The 20996-nt window shown below is 42.5% G+C and overlaps 2 protein-coding genes across 2 annotated transcripts; both read right to left on the reverse strand.

Annotated features, from left to right (window-relative positions):
* Nucleotides 1-13: 13 nt before the first annotated feature.
* On the reverse strand, nt 14-4519 carry trim59 (tripartite motif containing 59). The gene is made up of 5 exons (XM_034229352.1): nt 4231-4519; nt 2595-2947; nt 2257-2478; nt 1948-2157; nt 14-1597 (listed from the first exon to the last, which is right to left on the reverse strand). Exons 2-5 carry the CDS (start codon nt 2847-2849, stop codon nt 992-994), a joined length of 1293 nt encoding a protein of 430 aa, XP_034085243.1. The 5' UTR covers nt 2850-2947; nt 4231-4519; the 3' UTR covers nt 14-991.
* Nucleotides 4520-4720: 201 nt separating this feature from the next.
* kpna4 (karyopherin alpha 4 (importin alpha 3)) lies at nt 4721-16423 on the reverse strand. Its single transcript, XM_034229351.1, has 17 exons — nt 16118-16423; nt 14326-14370; nt 14148-14237; nt 12516-12545; nt 12363-12415; nt 11488-11583; nt 11101-11186; nt 10362-10448; nt 10081-10250; nt 9592-9636; nt 9308-9439; nt 9060-9188; nt 8297-8401; nt 8113-8184; nt 7490-7652; nt 7293-7387; nt 4721-6986 (listed from the first exon to the last, which is right to left on the reverse strand). Exons 1-17 carry the CDS (start codon nt 16184-16186, stop codon nt 6891-6893), a joined length of 1563 nt encoding a protein of 520 aa, XP_034085242.1. The 5' UTR covers nt 16187-16423; the 3' UTR covers nt 4721-6890.
* Between the last annotated feature and the right edge of the window lie 4573 nt (nt 16424-20996).

Below are 20996 nucleotides of genomic sequence, written 5' to 3' on the forward strand. Positions count from 1 at the left end.
AAACAAATATATATATATTCAAACTTTTATTATAATTTACATAATACAGTAACCAAAAAGTTAAACTAATACAGGTTGGCGTGACATTTGTGGAAAACGCCTGACATGAACCAAAATGTCTGAGTGTGTGATGCTTGTAACAGCATACCGTTATGATATATTATAATATAAACAATACATGAGATTATAATATTTAGGAATGCAGCTTGGCATACTGACTGGTGTTTCAGTAAGGGTCTGCCAGAGCAAAAATACTTAATTATTTGATGCAAAATTGCAACGGTAAAGCTTTTATAAAGGCTATAATACAATTCATATATTTGCCCACCGCTGGAGTAACAAAAGAGGGTTGAGCTTTTGGTCCTGGTGAAACTACAATCCAGTACAAAAAGGCAAATAAGTTGGGCGAGATAAGAGCGTGATGGTTAAAGGCACTGAGTCGTGTGTTCACCATCAGCTCTAAAGTCCACACACAGCTGTGAGGATATACAGGAGCAGCTGTTCTGAGGTCAGCAGCTCTCTGACACCAGGAGAGCTGCTGAAATGCCCCAATATTTACAGTCCTTTATGCAAAGCTTCAAAACTGTTTGATTAGTGTTGGGTAGGATAAATGCTTAATTGCGAGGCAGTGTGAACCATAACTAGAAAAACATAACACTTGACAGTAACACAATTCAATACATCAAAAGTAAACTGCTCACATTTTGAACTTGCAAGAACTTGAACATAAATACCCGAGACGTAACTCGGGTTTTTCCCCAGGTCTGCATAAGACAACAAGGAATCTTGAAGGGGACTAAAGCTTGATAAGGTCATATGAATTATATTTAATGATTATTTCTGTAGTATCAATTATGTCTTGCCTTGTGTTTATTCATTTACTCATTGCCTTTATTTATTGCCTTTATTGACAAAAGCAGATGTTTAAAGGTTTTTCAGTTGGATTTTACCCGCTGTACTACAGGAGTGCTTCAGTGAGACTCGGTGTGTGTCAGTGTGATGTCAGAGTCCTGAAGAAGGCGGCCAGCTGCTCGAAGGCCTTCTCTCCCACAGAGGAGAGGTGAGCGCTCCATCTCTCCACAGCAGCCTCTATCACCGTGAACCCTGACCCCGCCGAGTCCCACACAGATGTGATGACATCACCGCTCAGACCTTGGACCAACTGACTGAACTGGGAGAGAAGAGAGAAACCGAGCGAGGCCCCCCCCACCGGGTTCACCCACAGCGCTGCCAGCAGCAGCAGCCCCAGCAGCACCACAGAAGAAGTCGGCTGCAGCTCACGCCACAAGTTCTCCCCGTGGAGCTGATCCCCCCCAGCCTCAGATTCCACGCCGGCCTCCACGCCGCCACATCTGGCGCAGCAGCACACCTTGGGGACGGGGGCTTCCTCCAGGCTGCCGATAGTCACGGCGGGCCAGTTCTGCTGGAGGTGCTCCGCTGCCCTCGGGGTGACGGAGAGGTTGATTGCCGAGGGCAGAGGCGTTTTGATGAACTCCTCCACCCTCTCTCTGAACAGATGCACCTGCTCCAGGAACACCAGCGGGTTAGGCTCCTCCTCCATCGAGGAGCCCATCGACACCAGGTCCAGCTGTTCCTCCTGCAGGGATAAGGCGGTTAGCGGTACTTTTCAACATGTGCTCGTTCCTGCTTCCTTTGGGCCGTGATTATTATGTGATCAATCAGGGAGAATGTGAAATTGGGGCAGCCCTTTTTCACGACAACTCGCCCAGATCAGTATTTAAGTTTATACATAGTGATATTGTCAATACCCAAGTGGAAATTATGACACAGAACCCTAGGTTACTCTGACATATCTGCAATGGCATTAAATCATTTTTGAGGCGCTTGAAGCTAAACCAGCATGGACGCCTCACCTCAGCAAAATCCGTCACTGGAAACAGCTTAATCCAGATACAATGGATAGCGGCAGTTAGCCCCGAGACTCACCTGCAGCTCCTTCACTTTGAGGATGAGCGGGTCGTAGGCGCGCGACACCTCTGCAGCGGCTGTATCCAGCGCCTCCAGATAGGCCTGCTTCTTCCTGGCCAGCACCACCTCCAGGGTCTGGAAATACTTATTGACCTCCTGGCGGTCCTGCCTCACCAGACCCTCGCAGCGGGCCTTCTCCTGCTCCAACTGCTCCCCCAGCTCACACACCTGACAGAGGAGGAACAGAAAGGATTTGTACTCCTACATGCATTTACATTGAGTTTAGTGAAACAGATTTCCACAGCCCGTACTTAAAAGATTCCCCACCTGCGCCCATCTCTGCTCAGAGAGTTTGGCGAGCAGGAGAGATGGCGTCTGTTTTTCTCTGATGAACGCCGCCTGCAGGTCGTCTATGGGATGGCCCTGGTGCTGCCCGATGGTCAGACACAGACCACAGATCAGCTGCCGGTCCTGGATGCAGTACATGTTCAGAGGCTGCCTGAGGTGCTGCTCACAGGAAGGGTGTCGCGGCGAGCTGTCACTCTGGTACTGAAACAGCAGATGAGCAAACATGTAAGTCAAACTGAAGCAGCAAAGTTTAGAAACCAATAAGAGGATTTCATTCGTAAAGGTTGCCAAAGGGTAAAAGTTGTGTTCTCTCCTACTTTTTCAATGATGGCGCGCAGTGATACATTGGTGGGCAGAGCTTCTACGCCCATCGGAGGCAGCTCCACCACGCCACGGCAATTGGGGCATTTTAGTGGGACTCGGAGCGGCCTCCAGACGGAATAGTTGGTGGACACCTGGAGCAAGTTGTCCAGGCAGCTCTTACAGAAGGTGTGTGAGCAGGGCAGGACCCGGGGGTCCGAGAACAGAGAGTAGCACACGGAGCACGTCAGGTCCTCCTCCAGGTTGTCCATGGTGGAGACTAGAGGCCGGGCTCAGGGGGAAGGTAAGGGGGGGGGGAGAAGATCTGGCAGCCAGGACAGCAGGACGGAGGAAAAGCTACGGGCCGCACCTGTTTAGCAAAACACATTTTGTTTCTATATCAGTAGAAATAGAAAAATGGGACAGAATGTGATTGAGTTTAGGGAGTCAAACCTAAAATGAAACTATTTTGATCGTCAAATATTGTTGTGTTTTATTTTCCAAACACTGGTTGAAAGTTTCAGCTTCCTAAATGTGTCAGGATTTGATGGTTCTTTGGACTGTAAACGGAATTTAACAGAATATTCTAAGAGAAGACTATTCAACAGATTAATTAGTTATAAACAATTATCTTTAGTAGTTCACTGCACTCAGCTACTGTATTTTCATGACTGTAAAAAGCCCCTTTTCATCACCGTCTCCAGTACTACATTCTGTGACTGAGTGCACTACTGAGTTATAGACTCAAGAGGACTGAAACTTTGTTCATCTGTAACAATCAAATACAACAGCTATGCCATCAATTCTACAAACATTACCACAATGTTCAGTTTTTAAAATTAAAAAGTGTTTACATTTGTTTATTACTAATCAGATTGTACAGGTGTGCCTCACCTAGTAAAGTGACCACTGCCTATATTTCAAACAAATCTCATAAGACAGTAAGGAATGCCTCAGACAGAAAAACAGCAACAAGGTCACGTGTTCCTCTTGTTACAGCTGGCACCACAGTGACAATAGGAGGCCCTCTGCCAGCACACACCCAGTTCCCCCCAGCCACACCCCCACAGTTCAGTTGTGTAACTGACCCCACAAACCTGATCCATATTTAGAGATTTTTATTTATTGTAATTAAGGGTAATTCTGCAGCCGTGTGAGCAACCAGGTGCAAACTTGCAACAGGTGTCTTGTTGCAGCCCGATCAACAATATATATATTAGTTAAATGTGCCATATTACAACATGTAATGAGTGCATTAAAGTTGACTGCTTTACCATACAGATTCGAGAGTGAAAAGATCAAACTATTTCGCGAAGTTAATCGGACATGTGAAGTTTGAATAGTTAACCAACCGCATAGTTTTATTTCACAGGAAAAGAAGCACATAACTGCATATGTGGGTTCATAAAGCATCAAATGAAAACACCATGTTTCCGCATAATTGATTTGGTTTAGATTAACATTTCCTAAACTACATCAACTTCGCCCTCAAATGCTAATGGCTTCGTAAGCCACATTTAAGTTATTTCGATTACCTTCTCAGCGACCTGTCAACCATTTGTTTTCATCGGTTTTTATCATGTAATGGATTTAGGGTTGGTGACACAAGGTAGACAGTTTTAAGAAGATGTTGAGCGTTAAATCTGAACTCACCGTCTGCTCGTGCTCGGAGCAAAGGGTCTGTCCAAAATAAAGCTCTCATTTCCTGTTCCTTCTCATGATGCCTTCAAGCGCGTATGTAAAAATCTTGTTATTAAATGTTTGTTTCCAGACGTTGCTTTAAATCGGCTCTTCTTTCCAAAAATAAAATAATGTTACGCATATATATATATATTTCACTCTTGTAATGTCTTGGCTAGTTCCCTAGTACTGCAAGTTTGAAATGAACCATGGCACATGTTCTTCATATGGATGTAACAACTCCACCCCTGTCATAACTGCGACCTTTCCGGCAGTCCTGAAGGCATCATTTGTTTTGTTTCTTTTAGTACGCATGCGTTGAAACGGTCTTCCTGGCCAATCAGGGCCCGCTTTTCCTCGATTTGAATTTCAAGCAATATCAGCATTTCAAAATAGTGTAAAGACAGTGATTATTCACACAACATCTTCACAACAGACCACACACGCACACACAGTCTCTCGATTTGGGTTTCACTATTTATTTTCTTGAAGACAACCTATCCTGTAGCCTATCTCCCAAAAAGGTTTTTGGGCAAACCACCTTTTTATACCTTCCATATCATAATTTCAGATTTGAAACCACATGTTTGCTAACAAGGAATGCTGCAAAAAAAAGACCCCTATGTTCAACAGAAGGTTTATGAGCACAATGTGTAATCATTTACTACAGTGTTTGAAGTTAACACAAAAAATGGAAAGGGTAAGCTTGTACACCTAGCTGGTATAAGAGGGAAGAGTAGTATGGGGCTAATGACTCTGCAAGGTACTAAAAAGGTACAGCAAACTTGTTCATGGGTTATTTATTACTCCGGAGAACCCACTTTGGACAACTCCAGTCTGACGTGTGGGACACCTTTTGACCTTGAGAAAAAGGAGGCTAAATCCTCTCTTTGTCTAGCTGAGATACATTAGCAGATCCTTTCCTGCTGCTCCTGAAATAAAGTCCTTATTTTTTTCTCAAGTATCACTAAAAAGCATCATTGGATTACTCTAGAAAGACAACAAAGATTGTGGTTGAGTGATGCATATTGTAGGATGTTGTTGGCAGGTCAAAACCTATGAAAGCCACCAACATGCCTTCAGGCCTCACTTTGCAGTACATGTGCAAAACCATAGATTATTTAGCAAATCGGACACTAGTGAGGGAAAGGGAAAGGGAAACATGTAACATTTAAGCACAGTTTTACTTAAAATGAAAATTACACTGTATCCACAGTCTAAGGAAACTAAAATACCCTAAAAAATAACTGTGCTATAGTTTAGTACATGCAAAGGTTATGATTCACAATCCTACGTGAAATGGCCATTGTTCTCTTCTCCCTTTGTGATAAGTCAAAGCTATGGCAACGATACTGCAAAGCAGTGGTTTTGCTGTAGATTGAGGGGAGAATAATGAGGTGACGGGAACAGGTCGTTTGATTAGTGATGGTGTCAGTTTCACAGCATCAAGCCCATGTCTGGTGCCTAGGTGAGGGTGGATTACCATCGTCGTCAATTACCTTTACAGAAGCAATGAAACTAAAAGCTGAAAATAAAAAATATCATAAAAAGGAACACACTGGAGGCAAAAAGAAAAAGCCCAAAAGCCACCAAATGCATCTTAATACAATGCACTGCTGCTCCACACCTGCCAATAGCATTGTCCAGTGTCAATTAATACTAACTTAACAATAATTCAAAACAGAAAAAGAATCCTTGTGATGACGATGATTTTTTTTTTTCATTTCCAAAGTTCTTCCTTTCAGGGATTTGTGGATCAGCCTCTCTTTCAAAGGCAGAATTTCTTTTCCTGAAACCTTTGCTAACTTCATTGTTGCAATTTTGTTTCTCTTCAGATGTTGTAATTGAATTTCTCTGCATGCGCTCTCACCCAGTCTTGCATACTCCCAGTCACGCACGCAGCCAAGCACACAACAACTCATCCGTCCATTCTCTCGCACATGCGACACGCGCAGCCGGACTCCTGGCCCCGCCCACCAGAGGGAGAGGATGGTGCCCTGTCGGGGCGTTTCGTTGGAGGAGATGAACCTGGCTCCTCAGCACTGAGTCCAGACATTCATACACAATGGGTCCATTCACACACATGTCTGATAGCGTGGCCGATTGGGGGAGGGGCACGTTGAGGGTGGCACCCTCTCTTTTCGGAGGACCGTAGAATTGTGATGGTTCGTGGTTCATCTCAGTTCAAAATTAGTTATTTTCGGTTGTATCGGAATATGTCAAGATCTCTTGATTTGTTATTTTTGGATGTCCTTGGTTCTCCCCGGGCAAGTTTTTTTGTTGTCGTTTGAAGTAGTTTTCCGAAGGCGACAGCTCCAATAACACAGAAGTTATGTCGGCATGTCTCTCAACGCATTCGATGTAGATGTTTTGCTTTTTTTGCAACATGTAGCCACTCATTCTCACTCGCACCCACTCGCCATCTCAACCTTCATCTGGGCTGGTTGCCCTGGAAGGCCAAATGAAATCCACACATTTTTCTCTCAGATAAGATGCAGCCATGGATCCCACGAGCCAAGCACAATGGATCAAATTTCTCACACTCGCTCTCTTTCGCTCTTTCTCTCCTAATTTTTTTATGTTGAACAGAGTGCTGCATCGTGAACAAAACTCCAGAATACCCCAGATGCCGTCTAGAACTGGAATCCCTCGGCTGGCACGTTGGCAGAGTTGAAGCCGTAAGTTCCACCTTGGATGGCTTCTGGGACCAGGCTGGTGTCTTCATCAATCTGAAGGGTTTGAGAGAGAGCGTTAACAAGGTGCAGCAGACATGACAGTACTTTAAACACTAATGGTGCCTCTACATAATAAGATTTACCAAAAGCAAACTCTAACTTGCGAGTCATTATTAGATCTTCACTGTTTATCGTCAACACGTCTGTCAATCAACTTAAATGTGGTGGAACCTTTTCTTTTTACATTCAAATATAAAATGTGATAGTCCAAGGCTTCAACTTTACAAATCTATTGATAACCAACACTGGATTGATACTTTGAACTTTAGTGAAATCATCTTTGACACTGGATTCACTTACATCATCAGAAGAGAAGAATTGATCAATAATTTCGTATGCCAATTTGTAGATATCTTCATTTTCGTGATTCTGCAGTTGCTCTACTTTTTCCAAACCTGAGGAACCAAAGAAAACAACAAGTCAGACGCCACACAACCACGCATGAAACCTAATGTTAAGAAACACACAGATAATAATCAAACATTGATGGGACTTACCGCCGCATTCCTCAATAAGGTTAGCAATGGTTTCGGCCTCATCGTCTGCCATCTTGAGGATGTTGCTGAGGCCGTCGAGGACCACCTGCACCACCTGAGCGTCCTTCACCACCAGCAGGTTGCAGAACGGAGGGATCACCTGCTTCTCGATCAGGTGCGCCACCTGCAGGCAGAAGGGAACAGCAACATGGTATTCACTTTCATTTCTACTTTTACCAGTCCTTTTGAAAAATGACTGGTTTCAAAACAACATTTCAAATGTCTGTTGTCAAAAGGAATCATTTCACAAACTAAACGAAATTGAGAGAACATTATTTAACTTCTCCCTTTACTCAGACACACTTCAGCCTCTTTTGAATTATAAAATATCCATTTGTGAAAGCTTTAGGAAATGTTTTATTATAACTAAATTGTTCATGTGTTGGTTCTAACTCTCTGCTTATGTATTCTGCTTTATTCACATTTTATTTGGATTGTTTTATTTTCTTCTGTAAAAGTACTTTTTAAAATAAAAATCTAACCCCAAGGACAGAGCTACATAAATCAAGTGTATTCATATGCCCACAGTTTTTCATGACTACATGTCATTGCTTTAAAACTTGAATTGTTTAGAAGATTCTTACCTGATCTTTCCTGCCACTTATTGTCAGGTTGCTGATGGCCCAGGCGGCTTCCTTCTGAGTGCCAAAGTCACCCTAAAAACAAAAGTACATTAATAACACATATTTCACCCACAAGCTCATTAAACGGAATCCTTCACGATCCTCTTGTTCTTTGCACAGCTTCTAAAGACAGACGGACACACACCTTGTCGAGCAGGTGGATGATCATGGGGACGAGCTTGGCATCGATGACAGCCTGCACCTGCTGCTGGTTGCCGGCTGTGATGTTGGACAGGAACCACACTGCCTCCTACAGGACAAACAACACAAATACATTGTTAAGGAAATAGAAACATAGACGTTTTATCCTAACCAGAGAAGCCAGAAGATTATAATCGTGTCACACCTTTAACTAGAGGAGGAACCTGACGGCATGGGGCCATGATTAGCAGCCAAAAGGACTGAACAGCACTCGCTCTTTTTAAAGACTTATGAGTTTAAACTGGATCAGAATCCAGAGGTCCGCGCTGAGGGGTGGGACCTCTGGGCGAGACAGAGTGCTGTGGGCGGGGCCAAGGCGTTTCTTGAGGCTCTAATCATCGTCCGGGTCACAGTGGGCCTCTGTTTCAAAGTGACTGGTCTCAGATGCACTCCGATATCAGCAGAGACTCGTGGTCTTCAGCACCCTCTGGCCACCAACCCAAGGGATCACTCATTCAATCACAACCACACCAACAACCCTTCCCCCAACCCCCCCGATCTGACTGACTAACTTCAACTGAGGTCTTCTTCTTCATCCTGGAGGTTCTTCATGTTGCGAATCCCTACAAATGACTATCTGCCCCATCTATGACTTTCACACAGCATTCACACGAGCACCAAGTCTCTGATTTCATCACTTCCAGGCAGACGACACCTGCCAGGGGGGGGCATGTACGTGTGCAGGAGGAAGATGGAGGTAGTTTTACCTTGTTGATTTTCTCCTTCGGGTGTGTGAGGAGTGCGGGGAAGTGGCTGAGAGCGTCACAGTTGAGCACCACCTGGGTCTGTTCATCTGTGCCGGTCACTATGTTCCCCACGGCCCTCAGAGCAGCAGTCTGGGTGTGAAGAGGAAGCGTTACATTTGTTAAGAGAATAATAACCGTTAAACCATGCTTGATGTTTTATAGGTGTGATCCTTAACATAATCATCGTCGTGCCTGGTGTCCCTTCATACCTGAACTTTGACCTCCTGGTGACTGAGCAGAGGGACCAGATGAGGGACGATGCCAGAGTCGATGACCATTTGGATCTGCTCGTTCCCAGCGTCCGTCAGATAGGACAGAGCCCACACTGTGTCTACCAAGATCTGGAGGCAGCAAAGAAGAAAGGAAACCCATCATTACACTTTGCAACCAGAACAACTTCCTCCAACAGTGAAGCATTTATTGAATTTGCTCTGTTAATAGTAAAGAGAGACCAAGGCACCACAGCCTGTGTAAAAAAACTCAAGCTACTTACGCTGACATCAGTGTGGTGGATCAGCACACAGAGCGCCGGCAGAATCTGAGAACAGAAGAAAACACAGGAGGGATGACTATGGGGAGAAAAAGACAAACATGGCTTTTCTTTTATGTAAACCAGCTTTATGTTTGCCTTCATCCTCAGGCCTGACTTAAACCAAGAAGTCCACATTTATTATTTTTGATTTATTCCCATATTTTACTAACATGAATGTTCCACATCTGACGTGACTGGTATGGAAAGGGTTTTCCTGTATCATAAACGATCCTCTATCTGTTAGCTTCAGACAGTATGAAGCATCCTCTTGTTTTTTAACGATCAGGATATTTTGCTCCTGGAACCGTATGAACTGAAGACTGGGTGATTAATGCCTCACTGGAAGCTTCTCGCTCATAAACACTGAATCATTGCTTTTCCACAAACACCCATGTAACTGTGCATCACACAGCACACACATGTACTCATGTCTCATTCTGGCATACACACCTCCTGGATGGTCTCCATGGGTGGTGGAGGGTCCTTATGGCGGCACAGATTGACCATGACCCAGGTGACATTGCGCAGGAAGGTGATGGGGATGGAGGGACTGATGAAAGAGAGCAGGGGCTTCACCACGCCCAAGCTGATCACGTAGTCTCTGCATTGAGGGCCGTCACCTGGAGAGAACACACACACACGGTTCACACGCCGTCCAGGGACTCACGGTATGTATTTTTCACACACACACACACACACACACACACACACACACACACACAGCGACTCACCTATGATGTTGCCCAGGGCCCAGACCGCCTGTTCACACACGTTCTGGTGAGGGGAGTGAAGCAGCCTCAGGAACAGAGGCACAGCATCTACACCAAGAGACAGATAGGTATCAATCACAGGAGGAATCTTGTTCTCTGCTGCAGGGCTTTTACTCAAACAGCTCATCTGTTCAGAATCTTTAAATGACCACTTGGACACATCTACACTTAAAAAGGAATAGGCCACAACATGCTTAGAAATAAAAAGAAGAGCAAAAGTAGGAAAATATCAAAGTAACTTCACTGTGTAGTACATCGCTTAAAGATGTGGCATTCAGATCCTTTGAATCTTATTATTAAAGTATTTGAAGCCAGAGACACTTAAACACTGCTGTTCTGCATAATTCAATCAGATAAAGATGTCATGCATTGTCAAGATGAATAAATCAATCATTTAAGTGTTTTCATTTTCTCATGTTGCAGCTCGCTTTAGCTCCATTACGATGTTCATCACATCCACCATTTCAATGTTTTGACTAATGGAAATAAATAAATAACACTTATACAAAAATGTCTCCATTAAATACATGAATCCGCGTTGATGCATTTGACTAAAGCAAATGCAATAACATGGCAACACGTGTGGATGCCACACCTACTATAATAAATAAAAGCACATTTGTTTATAAAGTGAAAGGTAATAGATTGAGGTTTATACTGAGATGTTGTAGAGACAGGAGAAAAGAAGGTGTTCTCTTACTGGACTGGACCACGGCCTGGGTCTGCTCCGAGGTCCCAGACGCGATGTTGGTGAGAGCCCAGGCTGCCTCGAACTGGAGAGACGGGCTGTGAAGAGGTGAGAGAGAAACGGAAGGCTGAGTTGAAGTCACTGTGACTGGGCCGTGGCGTAACAGTCAGAGCCTGCTGATGAGTCATTTATATTTCTGCCATCCCTGGAAGGTGAAACTAGAACACATTTACATAAGTGCTTCAGATGCAGGCGCGGATAAAACCCTGCGTGTGCATTTGAATACATTTGAAGTGTGCATAGACTCAACATGATCGGGATAATGCTACTAATATTATCACACGTGAAAGAGCATGATGCGTTGCCACAAGCACAAAGAAACATTCGCAGCCTGCTTACTTATCATCTCTGTCCAGACAGTGGACCAGTATAGGAAGGATCCCAGATTTAATCAGGTCATCAATGGGAGGGTTACGGTCACTGGACAACAACTTCCTACAAAAACAAAAGAGAGCACAAAAGACCATTACTCATACTGATGGCTTTACAGAGAAATGCAAACAAGAAGAACCAATGACACACAGAGAGAAACAGCTAAAGAATGTCAAGAATCCACAGTGTCAATCACAATCTCAGTGAACGCCCGGCTCATGACCTCAACGTTAAGTCAGGACACGCTTGAAGGCAAGAAAGCCGCGTGAATAGATGAAAGAATAAAAATAACTAGCTGTAAAATAATAAAGAAACATTGGCTTCCTCATGCAGCATTCTCTTCATCTCAAACAGGGCTGCACTCCTGAGCCGCAGTGCCATTTACTATGTCCATTAATCAGACCGGGCTGACTTACTGTAAATCACCGCTGTCTAACAGAGCTGGAAAAACATTCAGTCCTTGAAATTTCAACACTGGAACTGTATTTAGCAAGAGGCCATCGATTTGAATCAAAGTATTGGTGCAGCGTCTCTGGCTCACAAACACCCGATGAACCAGACATTTAAATACTACTTGACTATTGTCCAGCTTCGGTATAGTTCATTCATAGCGAACAGCCATTTTAGTTTGGCTTAATCCAAATGTGTCTTTGACAGGTTAATAAGCAGCAGAGTACATAGTAGCGCTCTATAGTCCTCTGTGAACATCAATGGCAACATGAGAAATGTGACCCTAAATGTTTATAAAGAAAGTATAATAATATAAAACGAGATGCCAGCTGCTGGTGTAAACTGAAGAGATGATCAGTAGAATAGAAGAGTGTGAGGGTGGGTTTTCCTACCTGGCAGCCTGAACAGCACTCAGCTGGACGCCCTGATTATCACTGGTGGCATTCTGTAACGCAAGTACACAAGTTAAATTCTGCATTATATACACAGCCCATAAGAGGAGATAAATGACAAAGAATAACCAATTCATGTAACATCCTACTTACTTGTACTATTGCTTCAAGGGAAGTGTTTTGCTGAAAGGAAAGTAAAGAGTCATTAGTCAAAAGTACAAGATGATAAGATGCAGTACATTTTTATCCAGTGGTTTGATCAAGGAAAATACCCCAGTTTAATTCCTGGCAGTACTACGGGAGGCTGAGCAGGTTAGCTCCTAGCTTCACATTTAAACAAGTATTTCCTAGAATTGCTTTTTCTGTAAAGTTGACACGGCAGGGAATAGAGCCACCAAAGAAACTACGAGAAACAGGACATTAGGAATCAGGAAATACCACCAGGACAAAGCAGTGACTTGCATTCTCACTTGAGCCAATCTGGTGTTCTATTGGAACAGTCAGCAGGCCGGACGTGAAGGCCAGCATTCAACGTGAGAATGTGCCAACTGGCACCCTCACCTGACTGCCTCTACATGGAGCTGAAGGCCCAGTGTAGAATCAAGTGTGCAGAGTATCGTTCTTACTTTTAATTAAGCCCTGACCATGAAAGCAGGCCCAGTTAAATGAGAGTCGGCTGGTGCCTCCAATAGCCAGCCGATTACTTTGCACGGTTAAATAAACGCGGTGGAGTAACGTGCAACAAAAAACTAACTAGAAAAGAAAAACACCCAAACACAACCCTGAATACACAACATGAAGTTGACCACTAGAACCTAGGAATGTTGAAAACAGCGAAGGCTGGAACTCAGGTGGTGCTGGTTGAGTATTTAAACCAGATTGGTCAGTACACACAAAAGCCACTCTAATGTCTTGCAGTGAGTCAGAGCAGCATGTCATTGTTGATATATTGCTAAGCAGCCTGTTTAAAGTCAGCCTTCTCAATGGCACTAGGCAGTTACTGTGATTGAATTTCTGAAGTGCTGAGTGGCTTTTTATTCCAGCAATACCACACGACCTAGAGCCCCCCAGTGATGGTGGGATTCTCGATCCATCGATTTTTGGGAGATTTTACGTTGTTACCCTAAAACGTGTATGTGACGTGTGCCAAAACTACTTGCATGAAGGGATGTGACATTCACTGTGAACCCTTAAATATAATGAGCACATGGCCTAATGGTTTGGCTTATCAATGATGGTAATATTAATGCTAACCTGAAAATAAAGTGCCTCAAATTGGCACAATCCAACGACTATTTGCATTATAAAAAGCTCTTGTATGTATCACAAATTATTACCACACCCATATCTATAACTTTGAATACTTGTTATGAGAGTAGTCATTTATTCTCTTTATAACTGCATGTTTTATCTGAAATTGAAATGCTGCATAACATGAATTCCGGTCCCAAAGATGAAGTATTGGGCAACAAGAGCACAGAAGATATTTAGAAAAGACTACAATGCTGATGACGGACAGCTTTACAAAGTGCAATTTTGTGATTCTACAAAGGAGGCTGCACTGAAACCGGTCTCTTACTTGAAGATAATGAGACACCGCCTAGCATGGAGAACGTTTGTTGACTGTATATTTGTCACACTTCTGCCCCACCCAACTGAGATTGAGCAAGAACACAGCATCATAGGGACATAATGTTATCGTATCCTAAACCTCTGGACTGTATTGCCAGGGAGAGGAACCTAATGTGGGCCACCCTCAGAAGAAGCAGTTGACTAGCATCGTACCGATCGGAAGTCTCCGTCAACGTCAGAGTCCTCACAGATGTCCTCATGGGGCACATTTCGTCTCTTCAGAAGGTGCTCATCTCTTTTGTTCTGTAGTGGAGGGAAACAGAGATATTACTTCATGCACATTTCAGAAGAAATTCATCATAAGAAGACAAGATAATACAAATGTACCAACCTTTCTGAGTTCCACCACTACCTCAGTCCTCTGTCTTCTCATAGTCTGTGGGTGAGATAGCATAAGAACATTTAGGAACTATTTTCTAGAGCGGCACAGATCTGCATACAAATAACCAGCAACCATTTTGATCAATCCCAACATGCCATTGCCAAATAGTGACACTGCTAAGCTAATTAAACCTGGGCAAAGGATCAAGTTTAAGTTTATGAAAGCAGGGTCAATCTGTAGTATCAGTCATACCTGGAGCATTAGGTCAACATCCCACAATCTGCATGTGACTGCTGAACACCCTAAACCCGAGCCTGATCTAATTCGCTTAAGTTACTGTAAGATGTGCCTCAACAATACCTCTAACTTACATATTCTTCAATATACAATTTCAATTCATGGTGTTATCAAAACCAAAAAAAAGACTATAGTTACAAGTATACTTATTCAGCAAAAACTGCAGTCCCACAGTGAGTCTTTCATGAAGGTTTTACTGTTCAGTTTCTTTGTTGAAGCTGGTTGAAAGAGGTGCTGATTCTGTCTTTTATACAGACTGTACTGTTTCCTGCTGTTGAATAGTATCGTTTAGTGATCTAACAGTGAATCTCCAAAACATCCATGCAGGTGATTCAACACCTATCTAATGCAGTTTCAACACAAACAGGGACATGTATTATTGTGTTCATTGGAATTATAAGACTATGCCTGATAAACAGGTAACTGAGTATAAAGGTTTTACTATACACCTCACATTAAATGATGTTATTTGTTGGTTATGCTTGTGTTCATCACCGACAGACCACCAAGTGATTATCAAGTAGCTAGTCGTATGTCTAGAGGCCTAGACCGCTTCAGTAGCTACTTGTCAAACAGGATGTGTGATTATATCCTGCTCATATAGTTACGTCTTGAGTGAAGGCGCCTGAAAACAACACCCCTGCGAACACTAACGAAGCAAAGGCATGTTGAGCCGACTATAAATCAAGTGGTAACTTATGGATGCAACGTTAGCTAACGTGTAGCTTTGATCTAACAGAGTCATGTGATCGTGTTAACTAGCTGGTCGTGTTAACCTCGTTTTCTAAGCATGTGTAACGTTGGTAAAACACCTAATACCGCAATAACACTACGCCACAATTTAAAAATGTCTAGATAACTGGCCAGTTTAAAGGCTAACTGGTTTCCGCCATTGTTTTTGGTGGTAAAGACGGGGGATGGGTGGAACTGCAGCCACCATCAAGCTCTACCAGCAAGCTTAACGGTGGCTAGCAAATCAGTTAGCACATAGGTTAGCTAACTGCAGTACCAAAATAACGCGAATCTGCCGCTCTGTTAGCTTTCCAAACATGCAAATATACGGCTAATAAAACATATAAGTCAGTTAAATATACTTTTAGAGGCACGTATATCAGTTTTCCTAGCCAACACATCGACCTAAACCGATCCGGGGGCTGATATGCCCGAGTAGCGCTAGCATGTCCCCCGTGGGCCTCACTAGCATCGAGCTAGCAGAGTACATACAGCGGAGGCGATGAACTCTGACTAGCGTTTCTGACATGTTTTATAACCACCGCGCTCTCACGGTGAAGCGAAACCAGCGAAAGCAAATGGAGTTAGCACAGCTAAGGCCAGCGACATATAACTGATTATATTGGCCCTGGCCAAGGATTAAGGTAAAAAAGTTCCCGATGGTAGAAATTAGAAACGACGTCACAAGGAAGCCAGAAGGCGAAACTGTCCGTGAACAGAGCGGCGCCGAGAAAAGGAAGAGATCTTCGACACCAATCTGTATAACTTTTACCTCCAAATCACGGCCCTTATTCTTGAAATTCTTCAGCCGCTGGTTGTCCAGTTTCTCGTTGTCAGCCATGTTCGCAGTTTTAGTTGCGGTAAATACAATCTAAATCGTGAATTTAGCTTGTGAGCTATCCTTTTCTGGTTCCTTTTTCTCAGCCTTTCGTTAGCGGACTATTTTTTGCTGCTCTGTCCGCGGTGCATACTGGGATTGCCGGTGGTGGAGGGCAGCCTCGCTGTGGCGTAGAGGAAGGGTGGGGAAATCCCCTTCACTCTCATTGGTTTCACTGTGAACGTGTCTCTGCGGGGCGCGCCACTTTACAAGATACAAACCCAGATTACCATGGATAAATGCTCACATAAATATAAGAGAAATAGCATCCAAAGTGTAACTCTGCCCTCTGGGAGATTCTTCTGGGCTTCACTTAATGAAGTTATCAATTGGAAATAAATGTGGCTAGTTGGAAATACATTTTCACTCAATAAAAGTGTAAGAGTTTTCAGTCAACATTTTTCATACAATATATTTTGTAAAAAAAGACACTAGAGGGATTTAACATTGATATTGACTATTCTTGTGATTTCTGTAATTTACATGAAGATAACATTTTTCATTTATTCAATCACTGTTTATACTCACACTGTTTGTCTGATGTTGAGTAAGACATTTTTTATAAACTTTAAAGGTGATGGATTTTATACAAATGTTTTTTTTGTACAACAAATTAGATGTATTAGATAAAAAGCACCAAAACAAGAAGGAACTCAAAACCAAATGTGTATTTTATTAATATTAACTTGAGATGTTACCTTTTGTTTGTATCACTTTTTTCTTAATATTGATTTATTTTCTTAATATTTATTTTATTTTTATTTTTTAACTGTACACTGATGTCAATGAATCACAAATTTAAGGTTGATGTACATATATATTTTCTTGAATAAAAGGGGGGGGAAACACCCTTGTGTTTGATCATTGTATTTAATGACAATTAACAGGCGACTAATATCATAATTTAGAAAACTCTTTGTTACAATTAAAGTCCCACATTATTTAGTTAAAGTTTGTAATGATAGTCAAACAAATACTTGAATTTAAAAGTAGAAGTAATCACTATTCAGCCAGATGCGCTTTCATTGCACCATATTTTATATTAGATTATTATTCTTGAACATTCTTACAATGTAAGATGCATTTTAATTTTGGTCTTTGCTGCAATATTTTTAATTAATCTTTATCGTGAAGGTGTTTTGATTTAAATAAATGCAAGGCAATGTATTTCATATACCTCGTTAGAGGTCGTCGAGTAACTAAAGTGTGTGAAGTAGAAAAGCTGCATTCCATTTAAGTACCTCAACATTGTAAGCCTAAGTACAGCACTTAAATAAATGTAGCTACTTATTATTTTCTACCACTGCATCCATAATATCAGGGCTCGACATTAAGGACTGCCCGATGGCCCGGGGCCATCTAGTATTTAGCTCGGGCAATGAAGCCTCACCTGCTGGTTGCCCGATCGGGCAATCTATTATGCCAGTATCATGCAGCTCGCGGATCCAGTAATGAGAGACCCGACAGTAAAACTAAACTTATCTATAACTAGTTTAGGTAGTTTGAGAGGTAATTAAAATAGCTACGTGTGATATTCTAAACTAAAGTGTGTGTTTTGTCCGCTCACCGCTGCATGTGATCATGCAGAGCTGCGTGTCGACTCGTCAGCAGCAGCTGATCTCTCTCTCCCGTCAGATTAGACTTCACTCGCGTTTATGTCCATATCGATCAGATCCAGCTAGTTCTAGCTAATGATATGACTACCTGCTTATTAAAAGACACCTAAACAATAAGTGTCGCTATGCAACCGGATGAGGCCACAAAGTATAGCGCAGCATTATGCATTTGTTTACATGCCCACCGGAACCCTGAGGCATTACCAACAGATCAACGCACAATCAACCCATACAGGACATCTCTTTCTCCACATTAAGTGTTAGACATTAGCATGGGCGTCGCCTGGGGTAGGCATCCGGGGCTTTAGCCCCGGATGTTTTTTCTTTAGCCCCGGACAAATTCTCCCTCAATAATATAATACATGAACCGTACTTTACCTAGAGGACGGCAGGAATGTAATTTCCCGTGTTCAGTGAATGCAACAGAGGCAAGACACCACCAAACCAATCAGAGAGTTGCATGGAAATAAACGTGTTTTCTTGGCTGACAGGTACTTACCTCTCCTCTGTGACGGTGTTTAAACTTTCAGCCGCGGACGCGGAGTTTCTGAAGATGGACATTAGACATTTTTTTAATAAAAAAGATGGCAATTCTCAAGTGGTGGCTCACACAACAACCCCAGAGCCACCACCTGAGCCAGGTTAACAAGGTATATAAATGTCAGTAAACTTACAAGTTATGCGAACATGTAAGCAAAGCATACATTATAGCTACGTTGACGTTACTTTGAATCGCGCGGGTAAGCTAAACCGTTAGCAAGTAGCTATAGCTAGCCAGATATATTAAATAAACACTTTGTCATACAATCTAAATGTTGTGTTTTTTAGCGTTACTTGGTGATTTCAAAGAAAGCTCTCTGGGAAATGTTGACTTACTGTCAGTGTTCGACATGAAGCTAGAAGCTACCTTACAGTACACAGTTGATCCTGAGACCTGTCAGTTCAAGTGTTTCATAGTTAGCTTAGCTAAGCATCAACCTAGCACTGAAATATATGGATGTTATGTGACAGTATTTCTGAGAAAAAGTCAGCTGAAATGGTGGCATAGTTGCCACTGCTTTACGTGTAGACAGCATGTTTGAAGTATTTGCAGCAGTAAATGTGGCTATTTGGTCACTGACGTTGCCATAACAACACCTGCATTTAAATGTGCAACCTCTTTTTGTGACAGATTTTTGTATGAAATTATAATTCTTCTGATTGATATTTCCTATTGACAGCTAGTTTCTATGTGAACATTATGAGATGGACAGCCAGCTAACAAGCTTTTTATACAAATATTTCAGATCAAAGCCAATCCAGTGGGGCTCCTGAAAGGGGGCAAGGGACACTATAGGCGCTTTCACACTGCGGTACTTTTCCCACAAAGGTTCATGTGAACTTAGTTCATGTGAACTCTTTTATCGCGTTCACACCAAAAAGAGCCGGTACTAAAATTAGTTAATGTGAACCTTTTTACCCCCACGAAAGTCCCTGCTAGAGAGCAGGGACTTTCGAGCGGCTCTTTTGTGAGAAAAGAGCTACATTTCTGATTGGCTGGAAGGATTGCAAACCACGCCCCGCAAAACTCCCAAAAAGTTTTGTGAAGCCGCCATTTTATTATCCTCGCATTAGCATTATTAGCATTAGCCCAGCGCAGAAACGCAGAGAGACTAACTTATGGCAACACAAAATAAAACATGGGAGTGGTGGAGATGAGGAGGTGTCGGCGTTCTGGTGATTTACTCGGAAGGCTTCAGTAGAAGCTGCTGGGACTCCCAGCAGCTTCTACTGAAGCCAGTCCCCAACTCCGGGGACTTCCGGCCGGGGACTTTGGGCGGCAGTATACGCCGTGAAGTGGTTTGCGGCCTGCCAGTAAACCCAAAGCAGAAGAAGAACAAGTGACGTCAGTGGCTTCATTTGCCTAATCCACCCCCAGGGACTTTTTCCAGTGTGAACGCGATCTGTACTTAGTTCATGCGAACTAAAGAGTTCACATGAACTAAGTTCACATGAACCTTTGTGGGAAAAGTACCGCAGTGTGAAAGTGCCTTATGCTCCCAAATATTAAGCCTTGACCCCCATCTTAAAATTGATATGATAAAAAAATGATCTGCATTGTCGGAGGCCTTTTTTCCTGTCAAATTTTTCAATGTCAAATTCAGCTTTCCTTAGTTTTGAATGCAGAAAGATGACTATATTAGAGTATTAAGTGAAAATGACTATATTAAAGTGTTAAGTGAATATATTAAGTGAATTACTCAAACTGCATTTGTAGGAATGATTCTGTCCTATTGGCAGATAACTACTCTTAATAGTGATATCTACAAGAGGTTTCCAATGTAAATTTAACTATTTTCAATTGGTTAGTATTACATTTTGTGACAGTGTGGTGACACTCATTTTAATAAAGACACATTGGAAACTGATTGACTTACATACTTGTTTGTGTTTACCTACACAGTCATCACAGAGGATGAAGAAAGGAGAACAGGAGAAAGGGACACACAAGAAGGAGATACAACAGACAAGAACGACAATGGAGACAACAATGAACAGGAACACCAGAACAGACAAGAGTCAATGGGTAACAATTTAAAAAAAAAAAAATAATAAACCCGTTTCTGATTCTGATTCTTTGATTTTTTTTGACATATGGGTGTTGAGAGATGTATCCATATCTCTTGATGTTGCTCTCAAACCGCACAAGATTGATGCTTTTAACTTCAAAATTTAAAAAAAATCTTCCTGGGGGACCCCAGAGGAGGTTAGTTCCCCCCAAAATAGCACTCATTGCACTTATGTAACTCCGGTGTAGTGTCCCCTCTGCAACAGATCACTCAGAGCTGGTGATTACTTTCCTGCATTTCAATGGACAGCATATAAAAAGGACACGTGAGCTGCATTGTTTAAGAGATCCTCTCATGCTATCTCTTTTACAAAATAAGTGTCCAGTCAACAACAAAACATCAGTGATCGTATAGTGGTAGTATATTTTTCACAAGCAATGTGAAACATTAAACTTATACAAACTGATGTACAAAACTCACATACCTGCGTTGATCTCCTGGAGTGTCTCTACTCTTTCTTCTCCACATCTCTTTCCACCATCAGAGATTGCAAACATTTCAGAAACAGGTAGGAGACAAACAACTTGTTCGCTGGGCATGTCAAAAACC

This window comes from Gymnodraco acuticeps, unplaced genomic scaffold, assembly GCF_902827175.1.
Source record: "Gymnodraco acuticeps unplaced genomic scaffold, fGymAcu1.1, whole genome shotgun sequence".
Taxonomy (NCBI): domain Eukaryota; kingdom Metazoa; phylum Chordata; class Actinopteri; order Perciformes; family Bathydraconidae; genus Gymnodraco; species Gymnodraco acuticeps.